The sequence below is a fragment of the Chanodichthys erythropterus genome, chromosome 5 (assembly GCF_024489055.1).
Source record: "Chanodichthys erythropterus isolate Z2021 chromosome 5, ASM2448905v1, whole genome shotgun sequence".
NCBI lineage: Eukaryota > Metazoa > Chordata > Actinopteri > Cypriniformes > Xenocyprididae > Chanodichthys > Chanodichthys erythropterus.
Genome location: NC_090225.1, coordinates 30,341,412 through 30,355,114, shown reverse-complemented (window position 1 = coordinate 30,355,114; position 13,703 = coordinate 30,341,412). Strand labels below are relative to the sequence as shown.

Below are 13,703 nucleotides of genomic sequence, written 5' to 3'. Positions count from 1 at the left end.
ATGCCTGGACACTTGTTCTAAGGGCAATCCTGCCTGTAGAAATCCAATGTCTGACCAAAGGCTGAAAGTTTGGCGACACATCGGTGTGACGTTCACACGATGTGTGCTGTGGCGCCATCCTGTCTCGGGACTCTGAAGTGCTGAAGCGGTCTCATATGCATCAATCCAAGCTGCATCACCACGTTAGACTCTGAAATTGTTTCAGTGGAAGCGCTGTCTTCCCCCTGAACGTATTCAGGCAGATGTGCCATCATGTCCAACTCCATATTGAGCAACGAGATGCTCTGCAAAAGGGAGTGCTCTTTTAGATTAATTGGAAGAGTGATCGCTCTGATACAGGCAATCACTCAGCCCCGAAGCAAAAATTGAATGAGTCAAACATCGAACATGACTGATAGAAAGGGAACCCAGGATTGTGTTCACCCAGGGTTTAGAACGAACCACTGTTAACTATTTAAAATGTGAAAAGCCCTTATATTATGGTGCATCATGGTGTTACCATTTGCAATCATCACTTTACCATGGTACCACCACAGTTCTGTCATCAGAACTGATCAACTTATCCTGTATTTACACATATTGCCATGTCAATAATATCAATTAAGAGCAGTATGTTTGTGTCAATCTCATGAAATCTATCCCAGGTTTATTATTATTTGCATTATGGCATGGTTAATTTATGAGTGGGTGGTGTGCGACTATGTTAGTGGCACAATCCTAAAATAAGCTTTTCTTTTTGTAAAAAACAAAAAAAACAAAAAAAACAAAAACAAAAAGGTTTTGTGAGTCCGTTCTGGTTCAGTGATTTGATGATAAACTTTAGTTTCACACCCACTGCTCACATACCATTAGTAAAACAGTGCATGTATTTTCAGTTTGTCAACAGTGCGAGTGGTGAAACCCCAGCAGATGGTCGAGGAGCTTCGGACCAGCAGTCAGCTTGTGGAGAGCGGCAAGGAGATTGTAAAACCAGACTGACATCTCTGATCACGCAGACCAGGATCTCCACACAAGATGTTCCTCCCTCCATCAACACCCAGGAGACACACATATGATGCCAACAAAGGAGCCTTATCTGATTGTAACTGTGACTAGACATAAAAATGACTCTTCAATGCAGCACACGTCCAGCATCTTAAAAACTATTCAATCCACAATTAAAGGTGCAAAAGTAATTTTGATGTATGATGTATGCTGATGTATGCTGACATGAGCTCAATAATCAGTTGAAGTGGACTTTCCCTTCATGGTGGGAAACCAAACTTGAAATCAAAAGGCAATTTGACATTATTGTTACTCTAATACTCTCCAGAGAACAAAATCTGAACCTCATCAAGAATGTATCAAGTTCAAATTTCATCCCAAAATCAAATCAGAAAATATATTTTGCTGACAGAAATTTGTAAAAAAAAAAAAAAAAAAAAAAAAAAATCAAAAAATGCATATGATATTAATGCATTTGAACTTTGGTTACAATTATTTATGAAAAGTCATAATACATTACATAACCTACATTATGAATACCTTTATAATGCATTATACATAAAAGCTTCAAATAAAGCGTAACCCAATTTTCTTTAAGTAACATTAAATAATAACAATAATTGATTTTGCTGTAAAATGTGGCCATTTGATAACTGGGCTCATTTCTGTAACATTAACCTAGAACAACAACAACAACAACCACAAGAGCCTTTAAATAACAGACATGTAATTATTTAGTGAACTTACAGCAATCCAGTGAAAGAGTGATTGCTCTGAAAACGGCCTTACTGTCCACATCACATCTACACTGTCGCAGTGATATGACATAGCCTTTTCAATTCCATTAATAATAAATGCCATGTCCAAGACATTTCTCTGTACTGTTGGAACATAAAATGATAGTTCATATTATAACTATTATTATCATGCCAATTTATATTGCTGTCTAGGTTCATTGTGTTTTGACATCCATTTCTTACGGCTTCTTTCTCTAAGCACTCAACGCAAAATCACCTTTCCTTGCAAAAAAACCCCCAAACATATTTCATATGTGACCTCACAATCAATTTTCATTTAGAGCAAAGAGTAGGTCTGATCAAATAGATTTGATTACTTAAGCCATTTACGGCCAATATGCAGTTCTGTCAAAAGCTGCATTAATGGTGGCGCCTTGAGAAAATCAATATCGGCCCAATCAATATTTGTCTGTCTGATTTTGATACTCTAGTCCAGGGTTTCCTAACTAGGTATCCACAATTTCAAATTATATATAGAATTTATTTTATGTACATACAGATGATTTATACAGTGACAAGAAAAGTTTGGGAATATAGCCTTTGAAAATATATGGCATTGATTACTCATAAAATGTGATCTGATCGTAATTTTCACTACCAATTAATATAATAAACTAATAACACAAAGTAATTGTATTTTCACATTTTATTGAATACATTTAGTAGTGATTCACAGTGCAGGGAAAGTAAGTGAACCCTTGAATTTAGTAACTTGTATAGCAGCAAAACCTCCAATAAACAAGTACTGTAGCTGCTTATAAGACTTTTGAGCCATTATGGATTATCCCTCCTCACAAATCTTTTTCAGTTTATCTGTATTTCTGGGTTTTGCCACACCATTTTAGTTGGCCTAAGGTCATAATTCAGGGGAGAAGAAAAAAAAACAGACAAACTTTTAAAACCAATCTTTAGTTGATGTGTGCTGTGGATCATTGTCTTGTTGCATTACTTAACCTCTCTAAAGTTTGAAGTCATGAACTGCTGTCCTGACATTCTCCAGTAAAATGTCTTGATACACTTTTGAATTGATTGTTCCTTCAATGATTGCGAAGTGTCCAGGTCCTGAGGCAGCAAAGCAGCATTAAACCATGATTCTCCTCCACCATCATTCTCAGCTGGGCAGAGCTTGTGGTGTTGGTGTCCTTTTCCCTCTAAATAAACCACCGTGAAAGCAAATACACCTATTCTCTTACTCTATCAAAGACCAAAGGACGTTCACAGATTATAAAGCTTTTTGGTGGTCGACATGATGTTCAGTCACACAAAGTCTGCATTTCTATTGATGTAAGTTTAGGCCATATTGACTCAGGCACACATAGCTTGTTCAACATGCTAAAACTAAACTAAACTAGGAATCCATATATTTTCAAAGGCTATGCTCTCAAACTTTTCTTGTCACTGCAAAAATTCTATATGTCATTTGAAATTGTGGATATATTTTAGTTAATGTAAAAAGCATTGAGTATGACAGAAATCACATTGATCAGGAGAATATTTTTTATTGTCCAAACTAACAAATCACTTCCTTTAGAACAACTTCCTGCTTAAACCTCTAGCCCATTCTTATGACACATCAGGTACCTAACATTTTAACGTCTTCATCGTGTTTTAATTTGTGTCTTACTCAAAAGGAATATTAACAGTTTAGATGTGTTTTAAAAAGTAATTTTAGTCAAAGGGAATTATTTTTTAATGGTTTTAATGTTTTAACTATAAGCCAAGAAAATAACTGAGCCTGTGCACTGATTCAGTACAATGACAAATAAAGATAATAAACCAAACCTATTCAATCATGTCATTTCATTCATTGAACAGTGCAAAGAAGAATGCTTAGAAATTATAGCCTAAATCATGGCATCACAGTGATTAACTGTGGATTGTTTTTTATCCACTAAAAAGACATGCACATAAACTACAATGGAAATACATTTACTGAATAAATCCCTCAACGTGCAACAAAAATGATGGCAGAGTAAGGCCCCCCGGGAGTGTGATGGAAGAGGGAACTAAGGGTTTAAATACAGAGAGAGTAATCAACAGAAAGAAGAACAGGTGAGGAACTAATGAATAACCATTGAAACTAAAGCCAGGGATACACTGCATTATTTTCGGCTGTCCCAGATGAAAGATTGCCATCGTGAAACAATCGTGGCGATTTCTGTAATTGTGGCTCTTAATCGGTGGTTCTATGTCGTACAGTGAGAGAGGTTCAAAGACGGCCATTTTCCTGGTCTTGCGACCATGGATAGCCTACGATCATTTTCTGGCAGTGTCAGAAATTCATTATGATCAACGCACAGAATGTTTGCTGCTACGACCTACTGACCAGCCAATGAAAATGTGACAAATCAACTGGACATGGTACTAAAACGTAAAACTGCTTAACTCAAGCTCTTTTCCCTTCTTATTTAGACACTCCCTTTTTATTTTCAGCACACATAAAAACTGCCAAAGTGTGATTCAACATGGTGTTTTGTTTACCAGTAGCATGTGCTGACGATGTTTTATTCTTCTTTAGAAACTTGCATCGTAGCCTACGAGTCAACAGGTGTCAACATCGCATAGTCTACATGCATGTCGTGCAGATACATGTCGCACAGTGTGATTTGTAATGATAGGATTGCTAAAATTGTGGGTAACACTTTACAATACGGTTCATTAGTTAACATTAGTTAACTACATTAGTTAACATGAACTAAAAATGAACTGCACTTATACAGCATTTATTAATCTTTGTTAATGTTAATTCCAACATTTACTAATACATTATTAAAAGCTTGTTAACATTAGTTAATGCACTGTGAACTAACATGAACAAACAATGAACAACTGTATTCTCATTAACTAACACTAACGAAGATTAGTAAATACAGTAACAAATGTATTGCTCATTGTTAGTTCATGTTAGTTAATCCATTAACTAATGTTTAACAAATGAACCGTATTGTAAAGTGTTACCAAATTGTGCAGTGTATCCAGGGCTTGACTAAAAAACAGATCTCAGGCAAATCAGAACAAGGGAAAAGATGGAAACAGAACTAGAACTTGAAAGCATAACTATAGAGAAAAATAGACATTTAGCCCTCAGATGCCATGTTTGTTTACAGTAGTTTTTTAAATAATGCTGGAGAAAGTGGCTTACAGAGCAAACAGAGTGTATACGCCAAATAAAGGTGATTTCTGTTCACATTTCTGTTCATGCAATTGAGCTAATCTGACAATTATTCAATCTCAAATCTATTAGTTAGCAGAAGTTAATCTGGAACGGAACGTTAATGGAACGTTGTTGACCCAACATTATCCGAAAAATGTATGTGTGACAAAGACAGTGTCATGAAATTTCAATGATGGTGGTAAAGCAGTTGGCTAAGGCATTGTACATAAACCACCCTGGTCTTAATTTTTTGTTTTGCAAAGTGACATGAATTTAAAGGGGACCTAGGCAAAATTCACTTTTATAAGGTGTTCGATTCCCCTACACTCTAAAAAATGCTGGGTTAAAAACAACCCAAGTTGGGTTGAAAATGGACAAACCCAGCAATTGGGTTGTTTTAACCCAGTGGTTGGGTTATATGTTTGCCCAACATGCTGGGTAGTTTTATTTAACTCAACTGTTGTATAAAAATTACTGTATTGCTTGCTTAAAATGAACCCAAAATATGCTGGAAATTAACATTTATTAATATGTTTAATAAATGAGCATTTATTAATAAGATAATGAATAATAAACAATAAACATTTATTAAATTGCTTATTAATAAATGTACACCTTTTGATTATTATTGTTGCCTCTAGTAATTATGTGTCTGATTTTTAATTGCTCACCTATTTTGGGTTCATTTTAAGCCAGCCATATAGTCATTTTTAATCAGTAGTTGGGTTAAATAAAACTACCCAGCAGGTTGGGCAAACATTTAACCCAACCACTGGGTTAAAACAACCCAATTGCTGGGTTTGTCCATTTTCAACCCAACTTGGGTTGTTTTTAACCAAACTATTTTTTAGAGTGTATGATGGCACTGTCATAGGTAGAAGCCCCACTCACAAACAATGCTGATCTGCCATATTAACATAGACACTGCCCTGATCCATTTCTGTAGCAGCTTGAGTTTTACAATATCTGTGACAAAGAGGCAATACATATGATGTGTTTTGGGATGTACAAATGCAGATAAGAGTCTCCTTAGAGTCCTGCCATCTGAGTCACTGAGGACATTGTGGTTAAATTTCTTAATTTTTAAAGGTAATGTCCAGAAGAAAGGAGGTAAAGTACATTTGCGCCAATCATTTTAAACTGGATTTTCTCAAAGGTTGATTCTGAAGGATGGGTCAATACCATCTGTAGCAGCAAAGACTCCTCTTTGTTTACCACATAGGAAACGCTATTGACCAGTGTTTGACTTGTGCTTCCTCTTCAATAAAATCCATAAAGTGGCTGAAAGTGCATTTCTTCTTTATTTTAAAACTCAAAACAAATGTAAATTCAGTCAACAAACAAACAAACACAAACTTCACGGCCTCTGCTCTTTCTTGTGCGCCAGCTCCTGTGAGCACAATCAAAGATAATATCCGCTCACAGCACTTCCACCTGGCACTCCGACATAACTCCATTATATGTTAATGGCTTCACCTAGTCCCCACCTCCTATAGAGGACTCGTACCCATAAAAACACAAAACAACCATACAAGGCAATACTTAATAATTATAAATAAAAATAACATTTTGAATAAATTCGGATAAACAATAATAGGGCTCCTACACCATCACTTTGTGCTCAAACATCATATCCAGATGCCGAACTCATGTGCTATTGGAATTATCGTTAATAAGAGTTTGCATTTTTGGTGCGTGAGATTGTCCTATTTTGTTGTTGCTGGGATGCCGGAGCACGAGTTCTGTAAACTTTGCCCTCTGGAAAGTGAGCCGGGAGCAGCAGCTCATCTGCATTTAAAGGGACACACTCAAAAACAGTGCGTTTTTGCTCACAGCCAAAAAGTGTCAATTTTAGCGTGCTATAATAAATGATCTAAAACATTTTTACATCTTGTAAATGAGGGCATAATAGGTTGCCTTTAACATTTATCTTGAATTTGACATGATATGCAAATGAGAAATAAAAAACCATATGTGGCCTGATAGTAATCCAAAGAAATTAATTTCCTTTCTTATTTTGGTATTTTGAATAGGCCACAGGTTTATTTTGACTGAGTGATTAGTCATTAGTACTGGAATATATTTTAAAGTAACACTCCCAATATAGGGTACTTGAATCAAGAGTCTGACTTGCTGTTGGGTTTTTTCAAATGCTCTCCACAGGGTCAAACCTTACTGGTTTCATAAACTTCTCAGTCATTACACAGCTTAAAACAAGTGATGTGCGCAGTTGTTCAGGCTCGTGATTGCCCACCCAAGCAATCAGGACCCAGGCGGGCCAAATCCCATACTTGCCTGACCAAATTAAAAACCAACAGTTCCTGGCACCACTTCAGTGCACACTGAGCAGTGACTAACTCACAGCAACTGACTTTCAAAATCTACACTTTAAGTCTTCATAGTCTGACCTGCCAAACCTAATCACATTCCTTTGCTGTTTTAACCAATGTTAAAGGACTCTGGTTGGTTTGTGCTAATTACAGAGTCTCAAAACCAGTTTGAAGCTGAAACATGTGACATCATTCAGCAGTAATGTAGTTTTTTTTTGTTGTTGTTGTTTTGTAAACTTGATTTTTTGTAAATTTGCATACATCAGTGAGCTCTTCACATTTCTAGCCTGTAAGTCAGCATATGCATGTACTGTATGCCCTATAGATAGTAGACAATGAATCTTGAGACATGCAGAACTGCAGAAATAAAAGTTTGTGTATCAATGAATTATTGTAAATTATTATTTGAATCTGTTTCAAGTAAAAATACTATTTTCTCTTGAATTATAACCTATTTTTACACATGGTAAATACCAAAAAAAAAAAAAAAAAACTTTCTAGAATTATGTGAACGACAACAACCTAAAGATCATGATGGCATCCCATGTGAATGTTTTGCTACTGTGAACATTTTCCTGTAAAAATCCTGATAAATCATAGCAACAACAAACATACTTAATGTTTTAATTTAAAAAAGTCTTTAAGAAAAAAATGTAATGGCACTTAAGCAGCTCCCTTGCATGTAATTCTGATCTAATTACTGGAAGGGTTTATTGAGCGGACGTGAATCTCGAGTGTTTTCAGTTCTCATTAGCCCTCATGAACTGTTTGTATCATAACAAGCCCTTTAGACACAGTAGCTGGTCGGCAGCTCAAGTGCCTGAAAAGACCAGATTAACAACATAAATGTCTCCATAGTGCCATAACAAAAAAGTCACTGATATTTAAACTATCTCATTGTAAGTGAACCTTTTCTAATGACAGTCTTTCAAGTATTTACACCCTCTTTAATGAGCTTGTATTCAGTCCATCTCATTTATTGTCCTTTTAATTAGAAATTCACTTTCTTTGTGGAATAGTGAAGATAGACAAAATAAGAAACAGTCTCTTGAATACATGGGCCAGTCAATAGAGGTGTTAAATTAAAATGCTGCTGTAAGCCAGTCGACAGATAAAGAGGAAGATACAGAGCGTGATGAACCTGGATGAGCCAAATTTAGAACTTAAGTCTGAGCTCAGACAGATCTTTACATTTCCACTTGTGTAGAAGGAACAACACAAGCTCTGCTATTTGAAAACAGCCAAATTAGTTTAGATTAAACTCTTGCATACTAATTTATTATGATCCAAATTAAAGGCTGCTTATGTGATTGTGAACTGTGACAAATGCTGGTGATTTATTATAAATAATTAGACAATTAACCACATGTGCAAATAGGTTGGAAACTCCCATATTTACAGGGGAATTTTGCGTGTAATAAGTCAAAACAGTGACTGTTTGAATTGCTCCATCCATGTGTCTCATCCACGTGTATACTAATGCTGTAAGGGAGGAGAATAAAGTTTAAGTATGTGACTAGAACAACCAGATGTATTTACAATTGACGGTCTCAAACCACCTCCTCTTAGAGTTTTTTTAGTGATCAGATTGCTATCCATCTCAACAATTGGAGACGAAAGAGTAAAACAGCTTGGCAGAACCACCAGAGATGGAACCGGGAGGCTGGGTGGAACCAGAAGAGACGAAGGAGCAAAAAGGATGGGTAGAACCAGTGGAGGTGGAAGGAGCAAGGAGGTTGGGCAAAACCAGAGGAAGGGCCAGGGAACCGGTACGAAATTCAACAAGCCAAGCGGGACCAGTGGGGAGGAATAAACCAACAGATTGTTTGGGTGGGAAGCCTTTCCAGGATGTCAAACTTGATCTGTGCTTCTTTTGGGATGAATAAGGCAGCTGTATTAAGCTCCGGGAATAACATTTAACCGGGCTCTGTGTCCATGGCTGCTGTGGGTCTGGATCTGGGTCCTTGGTGGGGGAGTGTCTGGCCCCCATCAACCTCCCCGTCAGTGAAAGAGGATCCACTGATCATGAGCACCAGTTCAACAATATCACAAAATTTCCCTTCAAGGACAATTCAGAGGAAAATGGATTTGACATTGACAGGATCTAATTGCAGCACTTTCCTTTATTTAACAAAAATAACAAAAATATCCAATAAACTCAAAAAGGTACATGTGAGAAGGGAAACGCAACAGCTACAATCCAATGGAAACATAATACTAGACAATAAACTGAACAGTATAAATACATAGACTTAACAATGATCTAAACTAGAACAAACAGGGCTGTGTCCAAAATCGCATACTCCCTGATTAGGTACTTGAATAAGTGATTACTTTGTGACCACTAAAAAGTATGTTCTATATAATATGAATGTAATCCAGACGTACTACATTCGCCATGTTGTCACACTGTCATGTGACCTACCAACGTCACTGCTATTCACAAATCCTCTCCCATGGCCTCATGGGATAGTAAATTGTCCATCATATGTGCACTTCAGAATTTTGCCAGAAGTAGTAAGTCATCTAGGTATTTCTTGCCTAGTTTTTTAAAGGGAACCCTGGTGTTAAGACTTGTATGGCTTAATATAACATAAATGATGAAATATGTAGTAGAAAACCCATCACACAAAAAAATCGATGACATATTTGGACCGATTTGGACAATGGGCGGCACCGTTTTGTTTAGACGCACAGTGCGTTCTACGTCGATGACGTCAAATGGTTGCACTCTCTGAGCTACTGACACTACCCTGTTGCTATTTCTACTGCAACACAACTCAGAATATAATATAGGATGCCACATTGTGCAGCTTTTGGTTGTCATTTTCAGTCGATGAGCCACAAGAGAAGCGATGTAAGTCTTTACTGCTTTACTAGCGATAAGAGGAGAAACAAATGGGAAGTTGTGAAGAATGCGGACGAATAAAACTTCCTAAAGATCCGCGTCTTTGTTCTCTTCACTTTAGCCCTGATGACTTTGAGGCTTTTAGTAGACCACAGCTGAAAGAGCTTACAGTTGGCGATGGATATAAGTGTATGCTTTAACCAAATGCTGCACCTGTTGTGGAGACTGACGAAGGTAAGCCTATTTATCACATCTCGATTGAGACAGACTGCCTCAAAGCTCGTGTGTGCCGTGATGCACAAGATATCTGCGATTGCATAAACAGTAGTGTAACCGGCCTAATTCTGGCTACAGATATATAAGTACAGCATAAGAAAACGTTTCATCTGTGATTTTTCACCAGCACAAATTAAAGGCAGTTATTTAATCCGTTAAAATCACCACGTTCTATTGGTGCACACACACATACTTAAAGCGTTGTACTCCATAATAAAACTATCAAATCCAATCCATCCATTCATAAAACACTTTCTAATACATTTATAACACTGTGAGCAATAATATTACTGCATATTATTGACTTAATCAAACTTCTCAGAACTTTTACAGGCCTATATTGAGAGAGCACCGCTAACGCGGTCTGAGGATGCAGCGCGGGCTGAACCGAAATGACGTCACCATGCAATACAGATATAAAACATTTTCCAAAAAATAGCAAAAATAAGATACAAAACAAAATGATAAAGGTTTTCGTGGACAAATTAATTCTATGTAAATAAATAAAAATCGAAAAAGGATCATTAGTTAAATACATTAATATTGTGAGTATACTGTATACTCATGAACATCCGTCACAGTAGCATCTTCTCAGCACGTTTAAGTGTGTATGCATTCAGGTGATCAGACGATTTTAATACGTCAGTCATACAAGTCATACTTACTACCACTGCACCAAAACATACAGATAAAAACCCTCAAAGTCTTCAGGGCTATAGTGAAGAGGTTTTATTCATCCACAATCTGCACAACTTGCCATTCATAGATCCTCTTATTGCTAGTAAAGCAGTAAAGACGTCACTTCTCTTGTTGACCTTCGACTGAAAATTACAACCAAAAGCTGCACAATGTGGCATCGTATATTATATTGTGTTGCGGTAAAAATAGCAATAGGACAGTGTCAGTAGCTTATTGAGCACTGGAACAAAGGAAAAACAGGAAACAAGAACATACAAACTAAGAGTCCGGGGAACCAAATCCAAAACGGAACGTTCTCTTTTGCCACTATTCACAAATCTTCTCCTGAGGAAGATGTGATAAAACTTACATATCCAAACCACTGCACTGTGGATTTACACTGAAGAGGAATCTGAATTTGCACCATGGGTCATCACTGATCACCATCACCACCAGGTCAGTCCAATCTATCAGTGCATGCGGAGCCAGATGCATAATTTAGAAATGTAAAAGAAAATTTCCAGTTAAAGAGCAATGTTGAAAGTTAATGACAGTTACAGTTTATAATACTGAATATTCTAAACTTATATTTGAATATAATAAGAATTAATTCAATTCTGTTAAGATTTTAGATTTAAATGTCATCTTAAATAAAAGGCTTAGCAGTTGAACTGGCAAAGGTCCGTTATGCTCTGTTATGGAAATTTATTCTAGAGGCCCTCATCAGTTTCAAAAGAATGATTTAGGATACAGTATAATTAATTCATTGTATTTTTGGCCATTAAAAAAAAAGAATTCACAAATCTTGCTCTTTGTGGTGCAGTTACTTTTAATATTTCAATTCATGGTCCCTCTCCAAATAAATAATTTCATCCTTCACTCTGCTGAACATTTTGAAACCGAACAGATGAGAGAAGTTCACATTGTGAGTGACTCACAGATAGAAATCTGTTCATCAAAAGAAAAAAAAAAACAGTAAGGTCAAGATATATCTTCTAAGAAAGGTGAATTTATCGAACAAGTCATATTAAAGGATTAGATCTGTCATCATTTATCTATCCCTTTAACAGTTAAAAGACGATAAAATAAACTAATGAAACGTTGCTGAATTGGATTTACTATGGCTATACGAACACATCCATTTTAATTGAACTAAATAAGTTGATAGCAATAAATATTCAAAGAACATACATTCTACAAACATATGAGACAAGGAACAAGGAACAGAAAAAATAGAACTTTGATTAAAGAAATACATTGATTTGATTAAATAAAAAAATATTTCAGTTTGCAATATTGTAATGTAGGTGAGGATTTGGGATTTGAACTCGCGGCGCCCGCCCGCCGTGCAGCATGTCAAAAACTGTCTGAACTTATATACAACATAAGTGGCCCATAGCAATATACAATCAGGAGACCCAGTATTTCCTGTGGTCACATGAGTGGAAATTGGCACTCAAGCATGTGTTTTTTTTCCCCCTGCAATTGTAATCCTGAGATAGCATAAAAAAGTCTGCCTAGAGGTACCCAATATGTGTTGCTTATTTTCTTTGTGGGGTAGAAATGGCTGGATGGGCAAATCTGAGCAGAATTTAATTGGTTCATAATGTCACGAAGGGACTTCTGAATGAGGTTGGACAACCCACAGTACACCGGTGAGTGCAAATGAAGACTCTTGAAGACTGATTCATATGACCTCAGCACAAGTTTTACTCAGAGCTATGACTCTAGAAGTTGTTTCCATTTTATTTTGTTCAAAATGAGCTGTTAAGCCCGATTATAAGGTTATCTCTCAAAGATCCAAAACAGCTCAATAACGCTTTCTTTTGTAATAGAAAAACAGATGCGGGTTGTAGATATTTTTTTAAAAGGATGTTGACTGCAGAGGGGTACTGCAAACACAACTTGAAGTTTAACAACACCATACCAGTGTGTAGTTATGACATATTTAAGCCAGTATCTGTGTTATTTGTGATACCAACTTGCATAAATACACTTATTCCCCTAAAAAGGATTGTGTGTAGAACTAATTTCATACCCTTAATTTCATCCTAAGCCATCACAGACTAATTTCAAAATGTCATTTTAGAGCAAGAAACAGAGACTCGAGCAATCCTGTTAAAAAAAAAACAGCATATGCTGGTTAAGGTAGGTTTTGAAGCTGGTTTGAGATGGTTTATGCTGATCAAGTGCTGATCCTATGCCGGTCCTAAGCTGGTCCTGAGCTGGTCCTGGTCCGTGCTGGACCTGGACCAGCATAGGACCAGAATGGACCAGCATTAGACCAGCATAAACTATCTCAAACCAGCATACCAGCTTCAAAACCTACCTTACCAGCATATGCTGTTTTTTTTTCAGCACTTAAGTGTGTGTTTGAGACAGATGCCCAGTCCAAATACCCACACTTACGCATGCGTGCGACAAGAAGTAAGTGTGCAAGACTGTCCCATGTGTTAAAAATGTCCAAGTGAAGTGCCCTTCATGCACACTGAACACAAACCCCATCATGCATTATGTTTAGCAACTCGCATGCCCCGAAATCGCGAGATATCAAGGAAAACATACGACTGTAAGTTAAATTAATTATATACTGCATATAATTTATAGGCTATGTGTATTTGCAACTGCTTTTTTAT

The 13,703-nt window shown here is 36.7% G+C and overlaps 1 protein-coding gene across 2 annotated transcripts in view; it reads left to right on the top strand.

Moving 5' to 3' along the window:
• mlip (muscular LMNA-interacting protein) overlaps nucleotides 1-4,436 on the top strand; it is a 61,490-nt gene extending 57,054 nt beyond the window's left edge. The window contains exon 13 of one of the 2 annotated variants that reach the window (XM_067386865.1): nucleotides 876-4,436. In XM_067386865.1, the coding sequence (XP_067242966.1) occupies nucleotides 876-978 (103 nt within the window). In that variant the 3' untranslated portion in view covers nucleotides 979-4,436. The remainder of the gene's footprint in view (nucleotides 1-875) is intronic. The other variant, XM_067386864.1, reaches the window with a different exon arrangement.
• The last annotated feature ends 9,267 nt before the right edge of the window (nucleotides 4,437-13,703 follow it).